Source organism: Hyla sarda, unplaced genomic scaffold, assembly GCF_029499605.1.
Source record: "Hyla sarda isolate aHylSar1 unplaced genomic scaffold, aHylSar1.hap1 scaffold_161, whole genome shotgun sequence".
Taxonomy (NCBI): Eukaryota; Metazoa; Chordata; class Amphibia; order Anura; family Hylidae; genus Hyla; species Hyla sarda.
This window is the reverse complement of record NW_026608246.1, coordinates 14,888-41,032: the sequence shown is the minus strand read 5'-3', so window position 1 is coordinate 41,032 and position 26,145 is coordinate 14,888. Positions and strand designations below refer to the sequence as shown.

General features: G+C 44.5%; 1 protein-coding gene across 4 annotated transcripts in view; it reads left to right on the top strand.

Moving 5' to 3' along the window:
* The window catches only part of LOC130310989 (putative nuclease HARBI1), an 86,864-nt gene extending 80,456 nt beyond the window's left edge, over positions 1 to 6,408 (top strand). For 2 of the 4 annotated variants that reach the window (XM_056552441.1, XM_056552442.1), the window contains 2 exons: positions 2,727 to 3,452; positions 5,820 to 6,408. In XM_056552441.1, coding sequence (XP_056408416.1) covers positions 2,727 to 3,452; positions 5,820 to 5,965 — 872 coding nt within the window. In that variant the 3' untranslated portion in view covers positions 5,966 to 6,408. The remainder of the gene's footprint in view (positions 1 to 2,726; positions 3,453 to 5,819) is intronic. The other 2 variants (XR_008859442.1, XR_008859441.1) reach the window with 1 other exon arrangement.
* The last annotated feature ends 19,737 nt before the right edge of the window (positions 6,409 to 26,145 follow it).

Here is a 26,145-nt window from a genome sequence, read left to right as displayed (position 1 = left end):
AATGGACATACGATGCTTTTATATGTCGTGCCCATCAAATTAACTGCTAGCCAACAGCGCAAAATGCTTAAGCTGCTGTCGGAGAGCAGTTTAAGCAACCCGGGCAGCATTACTTACCTATCCCTGCTGCTCCACATCCTCTTTGCAATCATCCGGTGTCCTTGCTTATTGTCAGGGGTCATGGCCTCGCTTAACAGCGTTGTTTTAACATTCCTGCGCACAACGTCCCAGCGCAGCAGTGTAATAACATCACCAAAACACAACGACAGGGCCCGGGAGGAAGACACAGGGACACGGGAGGCCTCAGAAGAAGACACCGGAGCAGCAGGACAGAAGCGGTAACCCATGGGACAGCATCGGGAGCGGTGAGGACATGGTCCGGAGAAACAGGGACAGGTGAGTATGATATTTACTTTTTACTTTGCACAAATCCCTCAACATACAATGGTTTCAACAAAATATGGGTTGATTTGAAAAAATGTATGGTGAGGGACCACTGCATATATATATATATATATATATAGAGAGAGAGAGAGAGAGAGAGAGAGAGAGAGAGAGAGAGAGATACATAAAAATATACATACAAACATATACACAAACACACACACTGTTGCACGCTCACACCCTTAAACAGACCTACAATCTGAAAATTTCAAGTAAAAAAAATATATAAATTTAAGACATTACACATACACTGCAAAACAGTCCTACATACATTTTACATAAACTGTACAGCAATCAGACAAACATTAAACCTACACTGGACATCAATCAGAGCTCGTTTTAACATCCGCTTTACACCAATCATACAGGCATTATATTTAATCTGTACAGGAGTCATACCTCCATTACACATAAATTGTGACCGAACAGCAATCATACATCCAATACATTAAGAATGGATTGTATGTATGATTGTTGGAGAGTCACAGTGTATGTATAATGGAGTGATGATTGCTGTACACTGTATTTATAATGGAGCCTCCATTATACTTACATGGCACAGTAAGACCATTATACATACAATGTACATGCATTTGACTACCATACAGACACATATGCCATACGGCCCGTTACAGATACCTCGCCCGGCCCGTCACCCTGCTTCCCCATCAGCCACCCCGGTCTCTTGATCCATCCATCCCCTTGCCCTTGATACTTTAAACTGTTGCCCCCAGGTGTCAGGCCCTTGCCCCACTCACCAGTCTCCTGGCCTTCTCTCTGAAGAGATGGTTCACGGCGGGGCTGAGGTCGTATGGTCAGGTGCCACTGGCAGCCTGGAACAAGGTGGATGGTTGTGATGTAGACGCGGATCCTGCATGACGCATTGCGCCCTAGCTTGCACAGGCTGGACGGAGCAGCTGCGCTGGATTTCAATGTGAGAGTCCACCGCAGTGTGCACAGTCTGTGTTCCGCTTCTCAACAGGTCACAGGGCGTTTCAATTATGCTGCTAATTTGACATCAAAATTAGATAGTGGATCAACGGACACTACGCTGTTGCAGTAATTAGGGTGTGCCTGTGCCCACCCGGCCCAACCTGTGCGCAAGCATAGGGTTAAAGGACATCTTCAGCGCTATAAACATTTTGCCCCTATCTACAGGATAGGGTAGAAGGTTATTAGGGGGGGGGGGGGGGGTTCAAAACGCTGGGACACCCACAATCTCCTTTACGGGGCCCCGGCTTGGTCGCCTTCCTCCCGTGCAGTGGGCGTGTCGGTCACGGCATGCGGTTGCGCCCGGCACACCTGCTACATACAGCTCAATTTGAGAGGCAAGGTGGCTGCCTTCGTGCCTCACCAACTCGCACATTGAACTGTATGTGGTCACGTCAGAAAAGGGGCGTCACCTTTAACATCATGGTCGACGCGATGCGCCTTAGCGCTCACTCTGACCGCAAATGGCAGTGCTCGGTTAAGGGAGATCACGTTGACTCCAAGGGGTCGGACCCCCAAGTTCAAACACTTATCCCCTATCCTGTAGATAGGTTAAAAAATGCTTAAATATAGTACAGAAAGCAAGCGAACCCTTGACCTCTGAAGATAAGCAAAAACTCATGAAGTTTGTATACACACTCAACTGGCACCCCTACAACGACATGTGTCATGATGCTCCCTAATGCCACTCCCTGCCTCAACAGATCGCACTAGTTAATCTTGTGACAAACTTTGGTCCTCCTCTCTAGACAGCTATGAGCCACAACTCGCTAAACATAGCTTTGGCATGTCCTTGCTGACTCCGAGCTTATCAAACATTTATCTCTAATTTTTTTAATTGTAACTTTGTAAATAATATATCAGTCATTCACCGTGACTATTTGTTTGCACTTAAAAAATGCATATTGCTAAGTTTCACACCTTAACCCCCCCAAACAAAACAGCCCCTGCATTGCTCCTCCACGCTTGCCTACCCATTATCCCACAGTAATTGTGCCTCTTTTAAACCCCCCAAAAAAAGAATCTCATGAAAATGTGGGGAATCCTGTTGATTTCCCCCTGTTTAAATTGAATGTAAAGACCATAACACACTGTTCTTCTGGTCTCCTTTTGTAAAGCATAGAAGTTTACATTACTGGGATCATTGAGCAACAACCAAGGCGGACTCATTGTGCATCTTCTGAGCTTAACCTTGATTTGGCATACTTTAAATTGTATTGTAACATTAGGGAAAACAACCAGAAAAGAATGACCACTAAAACTTATTTGCAAAATGCTTTGTGTTGGAACAGGTTGCAAGATTGGGAAAATGGATGCATTAGTACCCTTTGTAATTGTTCGAGGCCAAAACATGCTGCTCCAAGCTACCCAGCCCGTTCGTCCAATTCAAAGTCGAAATCCGCGCATATCTAAAGAGAGACTATCACTAGATTCTTTTACTGAAGACGAAGTTTTGCAACATTTCCGCCTCAGCAAATTTGCCATACAACAATTATATGATGAGATAAAAGAAAACATTGACAGCAAGACCCAACGCAGTAATGCAATTCGTGGGATGACTAAAGTAATTGCCGTTTTACACTATCTTGCCAGTGGCTCATTTCAGTATTGTATTGCTGGAAAGTTGGGTTTCACGCAACCCACTTTCAGCAGGATTTTAAGACAGGTGGTTGAGGCCATTGGAAAAATTAGCAATCAATACGTGCGTTTTCCCTATACTGCAGACGAACGTGCAAAAATTAAGGAGCAGTTCTTCAATAAATTTGGAATGCCATTGACTGTGGGCCTTATCGATTGCACACACATTGCCATTCTTCCACCAAGTGCTATCGAGCAAAGCTATCGGAATAGAAAAATGTTTCATTCAATCAATGTACAAGTTATATGTGGCCCCAATGGCAAAATCCTTGATATTGTGGCAAGATATCCTGGGGGCACTCATGATTCTTTTATATTAAATTCCAGTGGAATTGGAAATCTCTTTAAAACGGGATACTTTAATGAGGATCTTTTGTTGGGTAAGTAAATTTTGTTCAGTTTGTGATTTCTCTCTGACAGCTTATGAAACCCATTTTTTATAGTCTGAAGAATATTTGTAATCAAGAAAGTGTTCGCAGTTAGCAAATCCCCTTACCTGCCTGTGACTGAGTCCAACATGGATGGTGAAGGCATCCCACATATTCCGATACGGCCACCACTATACATCCCTGTGTGCACGTCGTAACTATAGACAGAAGCATTGGGTCCTGAACTAGACTGGAGGGATTACTGAGCTGACCTGTTGACGAATTAGTGTAGTTTCTTGTATGTTAGAAGTGTGAGTAATTCTTTGCATGTTAGAAGGAGATGAAAACTGACCGTGCGGTTTACAGGTAGCAACACATTTGGGTAGCTTAGTTGTGTAATCAGGAAGCCATGTCAACAGTTACTAATTATGCACAGGACATTTCTAACATGACAGTGTTGTTGTAAAACAAAAGTTCTGCAGCAGCTTTAGTACTAACGCCATGTGTGAGGTTCACACTAACGCTGCCCTGTTTTGCAGGGTTGGATTGGCCACCTCGACACATGGCTGATAAAGTGTAAACGCTCTTGCATGATGATAGATAATCTCTCTTGCAGCCAAGGTGTGTGGAGATTAGTTTATCACTCTCTCCATGACAAAGGCCACATTGTGTACTCTCCCTAAGGCAGCATTCACCAAACATATTGCATGGGCATAACATTTCCACAATCATGTGCTCCCCAGCACACCATACGGCTACCCTCCAAAGGTGACCCAAAGACAAACAAACACAAAGCTACATCGGCACTCAGAATTGTAGGGAGTCAGACCAGATGACACTGCTGGGGATGGGGTAGTGCGGGGACACCCACCCTATACTTACCTTGTCCATGTAGACCTGGTTCCGGGCTATAAATATGGCTGCGGCGGAAATGCATGAGTTCCTCTCCAGCCTTGGTTGGACCCTTTCCTGCAATGCTCGCTGCCATAATACAAAATGCATTGCTGCATTGGGACTCTGTATACTACATCTCCCAGCATTCCCAGACAGCCCTTGGCATCTGGCCATGCCTGAGAGTAGCAGTTTTGCTACATCTGGAGGACCCTAATTTTTGAACCTGTGTGCCCCTACATATTATTAAAAGCTGCACCTCCAAACATGGCGAGAATGGACAGGCATGCTGTGATTTGTAATGCGTGAAAAACTTGCCCTTCAGATGTTGGGAATAACTAATCCTAAACTGCAAGAAGACTGTGTCGCAATGCTTTGAGTGTTAGGTTAGAAACATCTTCAAGTGCATATTGTTCTATCCACTAATGCAGTTTAGGAAAAACTACAGTCCTCCAGATGTTGCTGACATCCAGCTTCAAGCATGCTCAGACATTCTGGGAGTTTAAGGTTGTGAAACATCTTGCTCGAAAGATGTTGTCAAACTCCTACTTTTACCATGCTTGTAGTTGTACATTTTAAACATCTGGCGGGCTTCTTTGTGGACAAAACTACACGGTGTGTTGCAAACTGCTCGTGTCCAGCTGTTGGCAAACTTATACTCCTATTCAGCCCTTCAGCTTTCTAGACATGCTGGGATTAGTTTTTTGACCCAAACTAGAGTCACACTGGTTGGGGAAGAATCTCATTTTGTTTAATTCGTTTTTTTTTACGCATGTGACTGCAGCAATTGCTAAACTAGAACTCCCAGCATGTACTGTTAACTACCAGCAGGCACGGTCTAAAATGCTGTGAGTTTTAATGTGTCAACTGCTTTAGGCTCTCTGGTAGAAAATCATTGAGTTAAGTTTATAACACTCATTTATTTGGCAAAAAGGGTTGCACTAGCATTTGCATCACTCTAAGCCTCGGCATGCACGGACAACAAGAGGGCATACTTGTAAATGTTGATTTGCTACTGCTGGAGCTTTGCCCCCCCTCTCGGGAGTGTACAGGGTACATTCACATGGGCACGGTTTTCAATTACATTATCCTGCTGCCAGTTGTTGCCAAATTGAAACGGCTGCTCAACCTTCAGTGGTAAAATTGCTAAGATCGCCTGACCGTGTGACTGGACCCTACAAACTCAACCCTACACTTTACAAAATATAAAAGCGAATTTATAAAAAAAAAAAAATAAATACCATGACGCTTCCTACCCACTACCCCCACTCCTATTAAAATTTTAAATGACTGTAATGCCACTGTTTTTCAAAATTCAGGCCCCAGCTGATGCAAATCACCCAATACCAATATTGCAAGACAACCATTAACTGTCCAGGCATGCTTTGATATTTGTAATAGCTTGAAGCACCCTGTTTGGGATTGTTTTGTCATAACAAAAATTCCAAAAATGTAATCATTGTTTTGTCTCCCTCTTAATTTGTACAGGAGATAATGGCTATGGACTCACTACATGGCTGTTAACCCCGTATCTATTTCCTAGAAATGAAGCTCATCAAAAATATTATTTGGCCCATAGGAGAACACGTAGTCGTATCGAAAGGGTATTTGGTCAATGGAAATCCCGATTTTGATGTCTAGATGTTACCGGAGGAGCTATGCTATATAAGCCTTTACTGGTGGGAAAAATTATCCTTGCATGCGCGGTTCTGCATAATCTCGCTTCCTTGCTCCACAAAATCCCTGTAGAGATTGCCTCAGATCTTCGAGAGCCGCTGGACTGTGCCAACGTTTGGGATTCTGAAACAAACCCACCTGGAAATACAAAACGTGATGAGATTGCACAGAATTTTTTTGGACATTAGTTAGTGTAACAGAGACTTTGCCATGTCCCCATTGCATCCTTTGACTAATCCTCTAGCCAAACTAACTTCATTCCTTTATTCTGCCTGCTTCATCTTTTTAATTAGTGGCCAAACTCATAAATTTTCAAAATGCTAGTTGCTTCCATGAAGATCCTCTCTGTTGTGAATGTGTATGTTGGGATATTGGTCCGGAACCGTTTTCTGTCAACTAATAAAAAAAAAAGATCAAACTGTTTTGTGTATTGTTTTTAATCACTAACCAAACATTACATGCAAGCATGGATAAACTGAAACATTTCATTTCATGTTTAATCAATGCATGGAAGTTCCTAATGTAAACCATCCAAATTATTTTATCACTAAACAAATGTCCACTACATTTCCCGCACTAAACCTGTTAGCGTGGCTTGGATTGCGGGTGCTGGTGTTTACAACGCTTCTTCTGACCAGACAAATGGTGCAGCATTTTTGAAAAAATCTTTATATTTATTTATCTGTTATTGTAAGGCATTTAGCTCAGCAGCAGAGGCGAACATCCCACTGTGCCCCAAGTCTGCATTGTAATGGATTTACAAGAAATAATGTTCGAAACGATGCACCATTTTCCAATAATTAAGAAACACTTGTATCATCATCACCCACACTCCAAGCCTGGGTAACATTGTAGTCCATGGCACATGAAATCCTTGTGCTTCACTATTAACCGCCAACTTTAACCAACTACATGAAATTAGTCCCATTTCAAGCCCCTGAAAACCAGAAAGCCAACAGGAATGAGAAACATTGAGAGGTCCTTTCTTTTTTCTAATCACAGGGAAATTAATCGGAATTTCATTTCTTCAAATAAACTGGAGCCCGAAAGAATAATTTAATTTTGAATTCCTTTAATTGTAATGGTTTTTTAATTCAAGTTATAGGCAGTGGCTAAATTATTCAATTTAAAATAAGTTAAATATTAATGTTAATTTATGGTTTATGATAATTTTTCGTTGAAAGTTTATGACTATATTGTGGAGAATTAGCAAAAGAATAAGATTTCACTGGAAGTGGCCATTTTTAAAAGGGAAAGGAACCATCAGGCAGCCAAGTAAAATCAATGGATTTATTAGATGCAACGCGTTTCGCTGCGCATGCGCAGCTTCATCAGGCATGACAAGAGAAGGCTGGTAACAGGTATATATACCTCCAGGAATTAACCATTAGAGTACTTTTTGAAAGGGTTGTTACATAAAATTACAAATCCACATATGAATGTGACAATGTATAAAAAATATATAAATAGATATAAATAAATATAAATAGACAGACAAAAGTCACAAAAATAATAATGAAACAATAATGTAAAAGCACAATGCAATCTTATAAACATATATGTATATATATAATATAATTATCGCATGTGGTGTGAATATACCACCACAGGCGACTCAAGCAATCACACCGCCTAGTCACCGGTGCGGCATTCAACAACGCAAGTTTAGATATTATTTTAATATATATAGTATAAAGACCTATAAGGTGCTATGTATGTTGGTTCAAAAGAGTAAAAAATTGATTTGTATATCAATGCATTATTAAATGAAAAATAAACCGTGCGGTAAAACAAATCGCAACTGACCAGAGGGTGATGTATGAACACTACTTAGAGAAAGTGAAAAAAATGAACTAGGATAACTAGTGCGGTATTGAATACAGCACCCGGCGAAAAACGCAGGGTGTGAATATTCGTAAAAATCTAAATATACAAACATTATATAAATAAATAAAAGATGCAAAAGTTTCTGTATGCAGATAGGAAGGAAAAACAAAAAGCGGAACATGAATGATAAAACATAAAAAATAAATACACAGTGGGGCGCTTTCATTTAATAATGCATTGATATACAAATCAATTTTTTACTCTTTTGAACCAACATACATAGCACCTTATAGGTCTTTATATTATATATATTAAAATAATATCCAACTTGCGTTGTTGAATGCCGCACCAGTGACTAAGCGATGTGATTCCTTGAGTCGCTTGTGGTGTTATATTCACACCACATGCGATAATTATATTATATATATATGTTTATATGATTCCATTGTGCTTTTACATTATTGTTTCATTATTATTTTTGTGACTTTTGTCTGTCTATTTATATTTATTTATATCTATTTATATATTTTTTATACATTGTCACATTCATATGTGGATTTGTAATTTTATGTAACAACCCTTTCAAAAAGTACTCTAATGGTTAATTCCTGGAGGTATATATACCTGTTACCAGCCTTCTCTTGTCATGCCTGATGAAGCTGCGCATGCGCAGCGAAAGGCGTTGCATCTAATAAATCCATTGATTTTACTTGGCTGCCTGATGGTTCCTCTCTGCGCCAGACATACTCCTGACTCCCTGGTCATTCGGTTTTGATTTTATTCTTACCCAGGAGGGCTGCAGTGGACCTTCTTCCATATCTCTTCTGCACTTTACCTTGTTGTGTGTGGGCGCACAACCAACTTTGGTAAGCGGCTTGGGAATTACCGTCCCCTGCCCCCACCAACAAGATCTACTGATCCCGCACATGAGGCGCCTTCCTCCCTCTCTCTAGATTTCATTTTTAAAAGGGATTAAGTTAGCTTGTTTGGGCCTAAAAATATCCCATTCCCAAAAATCTAAGAAACCAAACAAACTTGCATCAATAACTGTGTCATAGTTGTTGTTAAAGATTATACCCAGAGTACTTTGGAAAAGGAGTTGTTCCCAACTTTGTTTAGGAGAATAGCGATAATATTGGAGGGCAAAGCATATTACTTTTTGGAAAGGGTTTTGTTTTTGGAGAAAAGAATGTCCCCTCCTTTCTTGTTGGACTTTTTCACATTTGCACAGGGTGTGGAGGTTGTGGAACATTTAGTTGTCAAAGCAAGTTCCTGTTTGCAACTCATGAGAAATTGAGCTGCTGATTGTGGTTGGTCAGTAGTTTCCACTCTTATTTATGGGTCTACTAATGTTTGGGGATTAGGGTCCATTTTGGTGACTGTTAAATCTAGTGGACTGTGTGAAATTTGAATATCTTCATCATCATATGATGGTGATGAGGGAAAACTAGCACCTAAATGTGTAGGAGAGATTGTTCCAATACTACCCCTCAAAGGTGTTGTTGTCGTATTTGAACTGCTTTCTGTCGGCACTGTCTCCATATACTCTGCTGTTATGTTGGGTGGGATTTGAGGGGTCATTTGGGTGTTATTTGTTTGGTTTACACTCTGGGTCTCTATTATTTTTTCTAACAGAGTGGAAATTTTTGATAGCCCTTTTGACACAGTATTTGAGCCCTCAATAAATTTTTCCCTTTGTCTAAGCATGGCATTTTTAAGACCTAACAATCTTTGATCCACTTGAGCCATGAATTTTATGTGTTCTTTGGTATATTCGGTCAAAAAATTAGTTTGTGGAACGGTCAGTCCTAAATCTGATGGTAGAGTAAGTTCCCGGCTAGGCACTGTATCTGTCAAACTTTCATTCCGATTCACTTGGACTAACTCTGAAACATCATATTCCGGGTGATCCAGGTTCTCTGGCTCATTATCCTCATTACTGTCTGGGCAGAGGTTGTCTTCCTCAGTGATAGGCTTAGATTGTTAATAGTACTGATGATACGCAAGGTTAAGGTCACACTTTGTTGTTGGTCCCAAAGGTAACTTACTGATACCAGTTTGGCCTCATGTTCCACACCCATACTTATAATATCTGTTGGCCAATTAACATGCACATTTTGGCTGGGACTCCAGCGCTCCTGCGCTGCGCATCTCAGCACTGAACTCGGCCCCAACACTTATTAATTCCTATTTCCACTGGCTGTGATTGGCTGAATGGTTTCATCCAATCCCAAGCCACACTCAGTGCCTGAAACATTAATTGTCATATCATCCATCTAAAGCACTTCTGAGCCTCCAGCTGTTGCGAAACTACAAATGCAAGCATGGTATGACAGTCTAAGGCTGTCTATGCATGATGGGGGTTGTAGCTTCGCAACAGCCCTGCCGCTCCTCTTAGCTCTTCAACCCAGCCGCTCCTCACTGTTCCTCACCCCCGCCGCTCATCACTGCCACTCCCCCCCTGGCGCTCCTCACTGCCACTCACCCACGCCGCTCATCACTGCCACTCCCCCCCTGGCGCTCCTCACTGCCACTCACCCACGCCGCTCCTCCCTGCTCCTCACTGCGGTCCGCTGTCTGGTCCCTGCACCCTCCGAAACCCCCCCCCCCCCCCCCAGCCTCCTTACCAGCAGTCCCCAGTGTTGTGAGAGCATTAACGGCTGGCCGGTTACTGGAGGGTGGTGGCTAGGCAGCGGCCCACAGTGAGGAACAGTGTGGAGCGGCGGTTGTGTTTTCAAACTACAAACCCCATCATGCATTGGATGTCTCATCATCCATCATGTAAAGCAGTGCTGCGCCTCCTGCTGTTGCAAAACTCCCACTCACTTCATGGCCGGAAAGCCTTCGGCTGTCAGGGCATGCTGGGTGTTGTAGTTTTCCAACAGCTTTAAGCATAGCACTGGTTGGGATGGATGATGTTACACTTACTTTTTAGCCACACAGTGAATGGGGCTTGGGTTTGTCTTAAAGCATTCAGCCAATTCCAGTTTGCTGCAGGCAATGTGAATTATTACGTGACGGGCCAGAGTACAGTGCAGAGCTGTTGAGTGCTGGAGCACTCCACATCTCATGTAAAAAGGATGATCGCTGCGGGTTTTACTACTGACACCCGCTGTGATATGTCCCTATCTGCAGCCTACTACTACCCTCAACATGGCGCACACTCTGCTCCCTAATGGGAGCTGCAGCACCTGCATTAATAGATTGCAACAAGTGTCAGAACTTACACCTGTTGTGATCTGTAAAAGTACTACCTCTCCCATCATGCGGCACAGTGTGCTCCATATTGGGAGTGGTTGTATCAATAATCCTATATAAAGTATACAGTCAGCCGGCTGACCACTTTTCTAATATCCCTGCCGTATATATCCTAATAATTGGATTTCCCATACAGTTGAGATTTTCTTGAACCCTCTCGGCAATCACATATTACTGGGAAATATGAATATTACTAAATATATGGCAGTACAGGGCTACAGAGGATAGCGGGCAGCCTAGGGAGTATACTGGAGGATCGGCGCAGCAGACTAATGTGACAGCCGGGGCGATCTGACAGTGAGTGAAAGTGCTACTACTCCTATCATACAAAAGCGTGTTCCATGATGGGAGGAGTAGGATTACCTTCCAAATATAATTCAAAATTTTAAAAAGTCCTAAATATACATCTACCCTTTATTTTAAACATTATTACAAACCTACATTTTTGGTCAAACCTTTTTTTATGTACAATTTTTTTATGTTACCCATTAAAGTGTATTATAATAAATGCTACAGTTGTGTTTAAATAAAATAAACAACAGTAAGCCAACAAGGCAATAAAAAAATCCATAAAAAACGCCAAAACACAGTGACAAAGTATTGCACTTTTTCTGGAGTTTTTATAGTTTATTAACCCCACAAAGAAGGCTGGGCACAAACCTCCAGGGAGTTCTACCCTTACAAGATTGTCACTTCATCAAATTCGTGAACTTACATGGATTAATTGCACTGAAGCATACGTCAACTGTCCCAAAACCTTCGATTTGTTCTTTGCTGCACCCACTTTTTCCTCCATTTCAGTGAGTTCCTCCCGACAGCTGGAGCCGCCGCCGGTTTGTCTTGCATATCGTGCTATGTTGGCCATTTTGGCTTTAACTTTTTTTTTCAAGTCACTCCACTTTTTTTTGAGTTCAGGAATGGTTCGCATCGCAACTCCAAGGGAATTAACTTTTTGCATAATGCAGGTCCAAGCAGCATTCCGGGTTATCATGGGTATTTTATCGTTTTTCCCGGGAAATAGAATGCTATAATTTCCTATAACCTATGAAAGCAAATACCACCAAAAAAATAAAATAAAGTATTATTGGTTCTGATAAAATTTAATAAGACTTTAAAACTTTCCTCTAAGGCTAATTAATTGGATGTGATGGTACCTTTGACTAAGGCTTTGATTTAAATTAATTATAATCTCCACCGCCACTGCCACTCACCCCCGCCGCTCCTCACTGCCACTCACCCCCGCCGCTCCTCACTGCCACTCACCCCCGCCGCTCCTCACTGCCACTCACCCCCGCCGCTCCTCACTGCCACTCACCCCCGCCGCTCCTCACTGCCACTCACCCCCGCCGCTCCTCACTGCCACTCACCCCCGCCGCTCCTCACTGCCACTCACCCCCGCCGCTCCTCACTGCCACTCACCCCCGCCGCTCCTCACTGCCACTCACCCCCGCCGCTCCTCACTGCCACTCACCCCCGCCGCTCCTCACTGCCACTCACCCCCGCCGCTCCTCACTGCCACTCACCCCCGCCGCTCCTCACTGCCACTCACCCCCGCCGCTCCTCACTGCCACTCACCCCCGCCGCTCCTCACTGCCACTCACCCCCGCCGCTCCTCACTGCCACTCACCCCCGCCGCTCCTCACTGCCACTCACCCCCGCCGCTCCTCACTGCCACTCACCCCCGCCGCTCCTCACTGCCACTCACCCCCGCCGCTCCTCACTGCCACTCACCCCCGCCGCTCCTCACTGCCACTCACCCCCGCCGCTCCTCACTGCCACTCACCCCCGCCGCTCCTCACTGCCACTCACCCCCGCCGCTCCTCACTGCCACTCACCCCCGCCGCTCCTCACTGCCACTCACCCCCGCCGCTCCTCACTGCCACTCACCCCCGCCGCTCCTCACTGCCACTCACCCCCGCCGCTCCTCACTGCCACTCACCCCCGCCGCTCCTCACTGCCACTCACCCCCGCCGCTCCTCACTGCCACTCACCCCCGCCGCTCCTCACTGCCACTCACCCCCGCCGCTCCTCACTGCCACTCACCCCCGCCGCTCCTCACTGCCACTCACCCCCGCCGCTCCTCACTGCCACTCACCCCCGCCGCTCCTCACTGCCACTCACCCCCGCCGCTCCTCACTGCCACTCACCCCCGCCGCTCCTCACTGCCACTCACCCCCGCCGCTCCTCACTGCCACTCACCCCCGCCGCTCCTCACTGCCACTCACCCCCGCCGCTCCTCACTGCCACTCACCCCCGCCGCTCCTCACTGCCACTCACCCCCGCCACTCCTCACTGCCACTCACCCCCGCCGCTCCTCACTGCCACTCACCCCCGCCGCTCCTCACTGCCACTCACCCCCGCCGTTACTCACTGCCACTCACCCCCACCGCTCCTCACTGCCACTCACCCCCGCCGCTCCTCACTGCCACTCACCCCCGCCGCTCCTCACTGCCACTCACCCCCACCGCTCCTCACTGCCACTCACCCCCGCCGCTCCTCACTGCCACTCACCCCCGCCGCTCCTCACTGCCACTCACCCCCGCCGCTCCTCACTGCCACTCACCCCCGCCGCTCCTCACTGCCACTCACCCCCGCCGCTCCTCACTGCCACTCACCCCCGCCGCTCCTCACTGCCACTCACCCCCGCCGCTCCTCACTGCCACTCACCCCCGCCGCTCCTCACTGCCACTCACCCCCGCCGCTCCTCACTGCCACTCACCCCCACCGCTCCTCACTGCCACTCACCCCCGCCGCTCCTCACTGCCACTCACCCCCGCCGCTCCTCACTGCCACTCACCCCCGCCGCTCCTCACTGCCACTCACCCCCGCCGCTCCTCACTGCCACTCACCCCCGCCGCTCCTCACTGCCACTCACCCCCGCCGCTCCTCACTGCCACTCACCCCCGCCGCTCCTCACTGCCACTCACCCCCACCGCTCCTCACTGCCACTCACCCCCGCCGCTCCTCACTGCCACTCACCCCCGCCGCTCCTCACTGCCACTCACCCCCGCCGCTCCTCACTGCCACTCACCCCCGCCGCTCCTCACTGCCACTCACCCCCGCCGCTCCTCACTGCCACTCACCCCCGCCGCTCCTCACTGCCACTCACCCCCGCCGCTCCTCACTGCCACTCACCCCCGCCACTCCTCACTGCCACTCACCCCCGCCGCTCCTCACTGCCACTCACCCCCGCCGCTCCTCACTGCCACTCACCCCCGCCGTTACTCACTGCCACTCACCCCCACCGCTCCTCACTGCCACTCACCCCCGCCGCTCCTCACTGCCACTCACCCCCGCCGCTCCTCACTGCCACTCACCCCCACCGCTCCTCACTGCCACTCACCCCCGCCGCTCCTCACTGCCACTCACCCCCGCCGCTCCTCACTGCCACTCACCCCCGCCGCTCCTCACTGCCACTCACCCCCACCGCTCCTCACTGCCACTCACCCCCGCCGCTCCTCACTGCCACTCACCCCCGCCGCTCCTCACTGCCACTCACCCCCGCCGCTCCTCACTGCCACTCACCCCCGCCGCTCCTCACTGCCACTCACCCCCGCCGCTCCTCACTGCCACTCACCCCCGCCGCTCCTCACTGCCACTCACCCCCGCCGCTCCTCACTGCCACTCACCCCCGCCACTCCTCACTGCCACTCACCCCCGCCGCTCCTCACTGCCACTCACCCCCGCCGTTACTCATTGCCACTCACCCCCACCGCTCCTCACTGCCACTCACCCCCGCCGCTCCTCACTGCCACTCACCCCCGCCGCTCCTCACTGCCACTCACCCCCACCGTTACTCATTGCCACTCTTCCCACCGCTCCTCACTGACACTCAACCCCACTGCTCATCACTGCCACTCACCCCCGCCATTACTCATTGCCACACTCCCCCGCCGCTCCTCACTGCCACTCACCCCTGCCGATCCTCACTGCCACTCACCAACACTGCTCCTCAATGCTCCTCACTGTAGTCTGCTGACTCGCCCCAGCACCCTCCAAGACCCCCCAGCCTCCTTACAGGCAGTCCCCAGCGGGGTGCGAGCAGTAACGGGTGTCCGGCTACTGGAGTGTGCAGAGGCTAGGGGGAGGGCCGAAGTGATTAGGAGGGCAGAGGGGTGGGGGGTGGTTGGCAAACTCCAAGCCCCATCATGCTTTGAAGGTCACATCATCCATGAAAAGCAGTGCTGCGCCTCCAGCAGTTGCAAAACGACAACTCCCATACAAACCCCACCACCACACAAGACAAAAGAATGGCCCCAATCTATGGAGGAAGCCTGCAATTGTGACCGAACAGGTAAGCTCCTGAAAGTTAGAATAGTGTGTGCTTGAGGGCTCTAGAATGCTAGGTGTGCGTGAATGTGTTCTACATTGTTGCCACTTCAAAGTGCCACCAGTTGGTAGGAAAAGTGCAACTCCCAGCATGGCAGGACTGCATTCTGCTATCCTGCCCTGCTGTGATTTGTAGTTGTGCAACATCGGAAGACAACCTGGGTCATTGAAAGTGCTCTTGAGCCTTTTTTCTCCATCGAGGTGCCTCCAGCTGTTGCTAAACCAGTACCGGTACCAGCTGAGGATCAACAGGATAGAGTAAAGTGCTCATGAGTATAGTTTCACATTCCAAGTGCCTGTGGCTGTTGCAAAACGACTACTCCCTGCCTGCCCGAGCAGCATGAGGCTATCTAGGCATGCTCGGCGTTGTACTGTAGCAATAGCTGAAGAGCCAAAGGCTAGAGAAAGGTGCTCAAGAGCATTGTTGGCTATTTAGAGTGCCTCCAGCTACTACAGTACTATAACTCCCAACATGCCCTGACAGCCTTTGGCTATCCGGACAGGTTAGGAGTTGTAGTTTTGCAACAGCTGAAGAGCCTCTGGGTTGGGGAAAGTGCTCTACATTGTCTCCCAATCAGAGTGCCTCCTGCTGATGCCAAACTAGTACTCCCAGCATGGTCAGTCAGCCTTTGGCTATCCAAACATCATTTTTTTTTTGACACTTCGTAAACGCTGTTTGGTGGGGGCAATAGTGTCCCCAAGTTCCGTGTCTTCCTGAGATGAATTTTCAAGCAATGATGACAAGGATGGTGGATTCGCTATTGCAGCAGACATCGTTTGCAGGATTTCCTCTGCAGGTCTAGGCTGAGGAACATTTTTTTGTTTGCTGACCCTTTTCCCTCCCACTCGTGACATGACAGCAACAAGTTTTCTAGTTTCTTAGGATGGTCAGAATTTACTATATTTAGTCGAGAATTGGAGGCAGAAAACGTGACAGTGCACCTCCGTGACCCTTCTGAAACTCTGACTGGAAATTTTACTTCAGTCAGTCAAAAAACCCGCTTTTACCTACGTGCGACAAATTTACTAAAGCCGTGCGACAAGTTAGTAAATTTGTCGCACGAATGCAAAAATGAAGTAAAAAAAAAAAACCACTTAAAAAAAGAGTATGTAAGCAAACTTTGATAAATGTCCATCATAGAGATTGGAGAAAAAAGAGTTAACCATTTGGGCTATTTCTTCTCTATCTGTGGTTATGCTGCCATCCTCCCTCCTCAGAGCCATAATACCACATTCGTCGCCATGATTTTTAAGTAATCTTGACAGTGTCTTGTTTGGTTTCCCTTTCTCAAAGATATTAAATTGCCCCCTGAAGTTTATTTTGTGCCTTTTTAAGTAGATCTTCTTTATATTCCTCTTGAGCTGCCTTCAGTTCTATCAGCTGTTCCCCCCACTATCCTCTTCTATCCCTGCTTCTAATGTTGCCACTTTACTATTCAGTACTGATTCTTCCTGTGAGAATTCCTTTTTCTTTTTATTGATTCGCCCTATGTATAGGCCCCTCAAATATGCCTTCATAGTATCCCATACCACCTGAGGGTTTGCGGACTTATGATTAATCTCCCAGAATGCCTCTATTTCCTGTCGAAACCAGTCCTGATCTCCCACTAATTCTATCCAGTGGGGGTTGAGCCGAAAGCCCAACCTTTTCCCACCCATTACCTTACCTCCAATTTCCACCACCACTGGGCAATGGTCCGATAGGGTTTTAGCTTTATACTGCACCCTGCTGGTCCAGGTCATCGCATTCTTATCACACAGGCATAAGTCAATTCGGGAAGCGGTGTTGTATGAGGTACTAAAACATGAGTACTGTCTTACTCCTGGGTTTAGTTTCCGCCACCCATCAACCCAATTCATCTCTCCACAGTATCTCGCCAATGCTGTTTCGTTCCCCCCTACATTCCTACCTAATTTGTATCTGTCCATACTGGGGTCCATTACATTGTTCAAATCTCCAACTATCCATAATGCCGAATGTGTCTTACTTTCGCTATAGCTCACGAGATCCCTCAGAACATCCACTCTAAAAGGTGGAGGAATATGAACAAAAGCCAAGATGACTGCCCTATCTTCCCATATTCCATAAAGAAATACATATCGACCATACTTATCTACCTTTGCATTCTTAGTCTCGAATGGTGCCCTCCTGTGAACATATACTGACACTCCCACGGAGTAAGAAGAGAGTCTAGAATGGTGCCCTCCTGTGGACATATACTGACACTCCCACGGAGTAAGAAGAGAGTCTAGAATGGTGCCCTCCTGTGGACATATACTGACACTCCCATGGAGTAAGAAGAGAGTCTAGAATGGTGCCCTCCTGTGAACATATACTGACACTCCCACGGAGTAAGAAGAGAGTCTAGAATGGTACCCTCCTGTGGACATATACTGACACTCCCACGGAGTAAGAAGAGAGTCTAGAATGGTGCCCTCCTGTGGACATATACTGACACTCCCACGGAGTAAGAAGAGAGTCTAGAATGGTGCCCTCCTGTGGACATATACTGATACTCCCACGGAGTAAGAAGAGAGTCAAGAATGGTGCCCTCCTGTGGACATATACTGACACTCCCACGGAGTAAGAAGAGAGTCTAGAGTGGTGCCCTCCTGTGGACATATACTGACACTCCCACGGAGTAAGAAGAGAGTCTAGAATGGTGCCCTCCTGTGGACATATACTGACACTCCCACGGAGTAAGAAGAGAGTCTGGAGTGGTGCCCTCCTGTGGACATATACTGACACTCCCACGGAGTAAGAAGAGAGTCTGGAGTGGTGCCCTCCTGTGAACACATACTGACACTCCCACGGAGTAAGAAGAGAGTCTGGAGTGGTGCCCTCCTGTGAACATATACTGACACTCCCACGGAGTAAGAAGAGAGTCTGGAGGGTATTCTTCTTTGGCCCACTTCCTTGGAAGTATCTGCTCATCTCTTGACCTATGGGTCTCAACTAAACATATGATCGCAGGAAGGCACCTCCGAATATAATCGAAGATTGCACACTTTTTAATTCTATCCGACATACCTCGTATGTTCCAGGCTAATAATTTAAGCATAGATATATTTACCTACGAGAGAAAAGAAAAGAGAAAGAAAAAAATAAATAAATAAATAAAAAAGATCCCCTCTTTTGATCATCCCGTGCCATCCCTCCCCCCTTTCCCTTACCCTTCCCCCCCACGCCCCCCCTCTCCCCATAATGCACCGTATTTCTACTATGCACTCCTATCCTAGTGACACCCCAGAGAACCCCCCGACCCCTCCCCCCCGAGACGTAACATTATTACTCAACTAATATTTCCAACCCCTAATGCCACAGTAGTGCCTTATATTAGATGCCTTCTTTATCCATCCAATCTGAGACTTCTTGTGGAGTTCCAAATATTGTTACCTTTCCCTTATGCTCAACCCGGAGTCTCGTTGGAAACAACAGAGAGAAGGGCACCCCCGCGTTCTTTAGCCGCCTTTTTATCTCCCGAAAGGATGCCCTTTTCCTCTGGGTCTCCCAGGAGAAATCCGGATATAGAAAAATATTCTGTCCATTATATTGTAGGTCCCTCATCTCTCTTGCCCTCCTAAGGATAGTATCCCTATCCTGGGAGGTATATAATTTAATTAGGATTGTCCTAGGGGGACCCCCCGGAGGGGGAATACGTCTTGGTACTCGATGAGCTAGTTCGATCCCAAACATTGGGGTAATAAACCCCTTTTTTTAATTCTCTTGGATGTACTCCGACATGGCTTGTGTTTCCGGAGCAGACAGAGGATAGATTCTGCCCCGGGGTGGAGTAGTACCCGGGACGAGGTCAATAGGACAGTCATAAGGCCTGTGAGGAGGCAAAGTCTCTGCTTGTTTTTTGCAAAAAACATCAGCATAATCCAGGTAGGCCTTGGGGAGTCCAGATAACGGAGGAACCACAGGGTCTTGACTGACAGTACAGGGAGCAGGCTTAAGACAGTCCTTGTGGCAAGAAGTACCCCAGTTCTTGATTTCCCCGGTGGTCCAATCGAGGGTTGGGGAATGGCGTTGAAGCCACGGTAATCCAAGAAGAATTTCTGAAGTGCAATTAGAGAGGACCAGAAATTAAATTTTTTCGTGATGGGGTCCGATGCACATCAAGAGGGATTCCGTGCGGTAACGCACAGTACAGTCCAATCTCTCATTATTAACAGAGTCGATGTAGAGGGGTCTGGCGAGACTGGTCACCGGGATGTTGAACCTGTTGATGAAAGAGGCCAAAATAAAATTTCCTGCAGATCCGGAATCCAAGAAGGCCTTAGTGGAGAAGGAGAAGGTAGAAGAAGAAATCCGCACAGGCACAGTAAGGCGTGGAGAAGCAGAGTTCACATCAAGAGCTGTCTCACCTTTGTGCGGAGTCAGCGTGCGTCTTTCCTGGCGTGGAGGTCGGATAGGACAATCCTTCAGGAAGTGTTCGGTACCGGCACAGTACAGGCAAAGGTTCTCCATGCGGCGTCGTGTCCTCTCTTGAGATGTCAAGCGAGACCGGTCAACTTGCATAGCCTCCACGGCGGAAGGCACAGGAACAGATTGCAGCGGACCAGAGGAGAGAGGAGCCGGGGAGAGAAACCGCCTCGTGCGAACAAAGTCCATATCCTGGCGGAGCTCCTGACGCCTTTCGGAAAAACGCATGTCAATGCGGGTGGCAAGATGAATAAGTTCATGCAGGTTAGCAGGATTTCTCGTGCGGCCAGCACATCTTTAATGTTACTGGATAGGCCTTTTTTAAAGATCGCGCAGAGGGCCTCGTTATTCCAGGACAATTCGGAGGCGAGAGTACGGAATTGGATGGCGTACTCGCCAACAGAAGAATTACCCTGGACCAGGTTCAGCAGGGCAGTCTCGGCAGAAGAGGCTCGGGCAGGTTCCTCGAAGACACTTCAAATCTCCGAGAAGAAGGAGTGTACAGAGGCAGTGACAGGATCATTGCGGTCCCAGAGCGGTGTGGCCCATGACAGGGCTTTCCCAGACAGAAGGCTGACTACGAAAGCCACCTTTGACCTTTCAGTTGGAAACTGGTCCGACATCATCTCCAAGTGCAGGGAACATTGAGAAAGAAAACCCCGGCAAAATTTAGAGTCCCCATCAAAGTTGTCCGGCAAAGACAATCGGAGGCTGGATGCGGCCATTCACTGCGGAGGAGGTGCAGGAGCTGGCGGAGGAGATGATTGCTGAAGCTGTGGTAGTAGCTGCTGTAGCATCACGGTCAGTTGAGACAGCTGGTGGCCTTGTTGCGCTATCTGTTGCGACTGCTGGGCGACCACCGTGGTGAGGTCGGCGACAACTGGCAGCGGGACCTCAGCGGGATCCATGGCCGGATCTACTGTCACGATTCGGCTGGCTGGAGGTGGATCCTCTGTGCCAGAGAGGGATTGGCGTGGACCGTGTTGGTGGACCGGTTCTAAGTTGCTACTGGTATTCACCAGAGCCCGCCGCAAAGCGGGATGGTCTTGCAGCTGCGGTAGCAACCAGGTCGTATCCACCAGCAACGGCTCAACCTCTCTGACTGCTGAGATAAGCGCGGTACAAGGGAGTAGACAAGAGCAAGGTCAGACGTAGCAGAAGGTCAGGGCAGGCAGCAGAATAAGAGAATGCTGTGAGCGCTCCGGGGAGGAGCAGGGACCCGGAGCGCTCTGCGTAACAGTTACATGTTATATTTTACCATCTATCTACATGACAATTCTCTGTATACACCTAGATGAATACCTTGGCAGGTTACATTATATATTTACCATCTATATACAGGACAATTCTCTGTATACACCTAGATGAATACCTTGGCAGGTTATATCTTATATATTTACCATCTATATACAGGACAATTCTCTGTATACACCTAGATGAATACCTTGGCAGGTTACATCTTATATATTTACCATCTATATACATGACAATTCTCTGTATACACCTAGATGAATACCTTGGCAGGTTATATCTTATATATTTACCATCTATATACATGACAATTCTCTGTATACACCTAGATGAATACCTTGGCAGGTTATATCTTATATATTTACCATCTATATACAGGACAATTCTCTGTATACACCTAGATGAATACCTTGGCAGGTTATATCTTATATATTTACCATCTATATACATGACAATTCTCTGTATACACCTAGATGAATACCTTGGCAGGTTATATCTTATATATTTACCATCTCTATACAGGACAATTCTCTGTATACACCTAGATGAATACCTTGGCAGGTTATATATTATATATTTACCATCTATATACAGGACAATTCTCTGTATACACCTAGATGAATACCTTGGCAGGTTATATATTATATATTTACCATCTATATACAGGACAATTCTCTGTATACACCTAGATGAATACCTTGGCAGGTTATATGTTATATATTTACCATCTATATACAGGACAATTCTCTGTATACACCTAGATGAATACCTTGGCAGGTTATATCTTATATATTTACCATCTATATACATGACAATTCTCTGTATACACCTAGATGAATACCTTGGCAGGTTATATGTTATATATTTACCATCTATATACAGGACAATTCTCTGTATACACCTAGATGAATACCTTGGCAGGTTATATTATATATTTACCATCTATATACATGACAATTCTCTGTATACACCTAGATGAATACCTTGGCAGGTTACATGTTATATATTTACCATCTATATACAGGACAATTCTCTGTATACACCTAGATGAATACCTTGGCAGGTTACATGTTATATATTTACCATCTATATACATGACAATTCTCTGTATACACCTAGATGAATACCTTGGCAGGTTATATTATATATATTTACCATCTATATACAGGACAATTCTCTGTATACACCTAGATGAATACCTTGGCAGGTTATATCTTATATATTTACCATCTATATACAGGACAATTCTCTGTATACACCTAGATGAATACCTTGGCAGGTTATGTTATATATTTACCATCTATATACAGGACAATTCTCTGTATACACCTAGATGAATACCTTGGCAGGTTATATTATATATTTACCATCTATATACATGACAATTCTCAGTATACACCTAGATGAATACCTTGGCAGGTTATATGTTATATATTTACCATCTATATACATGACAATTCTCTGTATACACCTAGATGAATACCTTGGCAGGTTATGTTATATATTTACCATCTATATACATGACAATTCTCTGTATACACCTAGATGAATACCTTGGCAGGTTATGTTATATATTTACCATCTATATACAGGACAATTCTCTGTATACACCTAGATGAATACCTTGGCAGGTTATATATTATATATTTACCATCTATATACATGACAATTCTCTGTATACACCTAGATGAATACCTTGGCAGGTTATATTATATATTTACCATCTATATACAGGACAATTCTCTGTATACACCTAGATGAATACCTTGGCAGGTTATATATTATATATTTACCATCTATATACATGACAATTCTCTGTATACACCTAGATGAATACCTTGGCAGGTTATATTATATATTTACCATCTATATACAGGACAATTCTCTGTATACACCTAGATGAATACCTTGGCAGGTTATATATTATATATTTACCATCTATATACATGACAATTCTATGTATACACCTAGATGAATACCTTGGCAGGTTACATCTTATATATTTACCATCTATATACATGACAATTCTCTGTATACACCTAGATGAATACCTTGGCAGGTTATATCTTATATATTTACCATCTATATACATGACAATTCTCTGTATACACCTAGATGAATACCTTGGCAGGTTATATATTATATATTTACCATCTATATACATGACAATTCTCTGTATACACCTAGATGAATACCTTGGCAGGTTATACATTATATATTTACCATCTATATACAGGACAATTCTCTGTATACACCTAGATGAATACCTTGGCAGGTTATATGTTATATATTTACCATCTATATACAGGACAATTCTCTGTATACACCTAGATGAATACCTTGGCAGGTTATATCTTATATATTTACCATCTATATACAGGACAATTCTCTGTATACACCTAGATGAATACCTTGGCAGGTTATATTATATATTTACCATCTATATACATGACAATTCTCTGTATACACCTAGATGAATACCTTGGCAGGTTATATCTTATATATTTACCATCTATATACATGACAATTCTCTGTATACACCTAGATGAATACCTTGGCAGGTTATATATTATATATTTACCATCTATATACAGGACAATTCTCTGTATACACCTAGATGAATACCTTGGCAGGTTATATCTTATATATTTACCATCTATATACAGGACAATTCTCTGTATACACCTAGATGAATACCTTGGCAGGTTATATTATATATTTACCATCTATATACATGACAATTCTCTGTATACACCTAGATGAATACCTTGGCAGGTTATATTATATATTTACCATCTATATACATGACAATTCTCTGTATACACCTAGATGAATACCTTGGCAGGTTATATATTATATATTTACCATCTATATACATGACAATTCTCTGTATACACCTAGATGAATACCTTGGCAGGTTATATTATATATTTACCATCTATATACAGGACAATTCTCTGTATACACCTAGATGAATACCTTGGCAGGTTATATTATATATTTACCATCTATATACATGACAATTCTCTGTATACACCTAGATGAATACCTTGGCAGGTTACATGTTATATATTTACCATCTATATACATGACAATTCTCTGTATACACCTAGATGAATACCTTGGCAGGTTACATGTTATATATTTACCATCTATATACATGACAATTCTCTGTATACACCTAGATGAATACCTTGGCAGGTTATATATTATATATTTACCATCTATATACAGGACAATTCTCTGTATACACCTAGATGAATACCTTGGCAGGTTATATCTTTTATATTTACCATCTATATACATGACAATTCTCTGTATACACCTAGATGAATACCTTGGCAGGTTACATGTTATATATTTACCATCTATATACATGACTATTCTCTGTATACACCTAGATGAATACCTTGGCAGGTTATATTATATATTTACCATCTATATACAGGACTATTCTCTGTATACACCTAGATGAATACCTTGGCAGGTTATGTTATATATTTACCATCTATATACAGGACTATTCTCTGTATACACCTAGATGAATACCTTGGCAGGTTATATCTTATATATTTACCATCTATATACATGACAATTCTCTGTATACACCTAGATGAATACCTTGGCAGGTTATATTATATATTTACCATCTATATACATGACAATTCTCTGTATACACCTAGATGAATACCTTGGCAGGTTATATGTTATATATTTACCATCTATATACAGGACAATTCTCTGTATACACCTAGATGAATACCTTGGCAGGTTATATCTTATATATTTACCATCTATATACATGACAATTCTCTGTATACACCTAGATGAATACCTTGGCAGGTTATATCTTATATATTTACCATCTATATACAGGACTATTCTCTGTATACACCTAGATGAATACCTTGGCAGGTTATGTTATATATTTACCATCTATATACAGGACTATTCTCTGTATACACCTAGATGAATACCTTGGCAGGTTATATCTTATATATTTACCATCTATATACATGACAATTCTCTGTATACACCTAGATGAATACCTTGGCAGGTTACATCTTATATATTTACCATCTATATACATGACAATTCTCTGTATACACCTAGATGAATACCTTGGCAGGTTATATCTTATATATTTACCATCTATATACATGACAATTCTCTGTATACACCTAGATGAATACCTTGGCAGGTTATATGTTATATATTTACCATCTATATACAGGACAATTCTCTGTATACACCTAGATGAATACCTTGGCAGGTTATATATTATATATTTACCATCTATATACAGGACAATTCTCTGTATACACCTAGATGAATACCTTGGCAGGTTATATATTATATATTTACCATCTATATACAGGACAATTCTCTGTATACACCTAGATGAATACCTTGGCAGGTTATATCTTTTATATTTACCATCTATATACATGACAATTCTCTGTATACACCTAGATGAATACCTTGGCAGGTTACATGTTATATATTTACCATCTATATACATGACTATTCTCTGTATACACCTAGATGAATACCTTGGCAGGTTATATTATATATTTACCATCTATATACAGGACTATTCTCTGTATACACCTAGATGAATACCTTGGCAGGTTATATCTTATATATTTACCATCTATATACAGGACAATTCTCTGTATACACCTAGATGAATACCTTGGCAGGTTATATATTATATATTTACCATCTATATACATGACAATTCTCTGTATACACCTAGATGAATACCTTGGCAGGTTATATGTTATATATTTACCATCTATATACAGGACAATTCTCTGTATACACCTAGATGAATACCTTGGCAGGTTACATCTTATATATTTACCATCTATATACAGGACAATTCTCTGTATACACCTAGATGAATACCTTGGCAGGTTATATTATATATTTACCATCTATATACAGGACAATTCTCTGTATACACCTAGATGAATACCTTGGCAGGTTATGTTATATATTTACCATCTATATACAGGACAATTCTCTGTATACACCTAG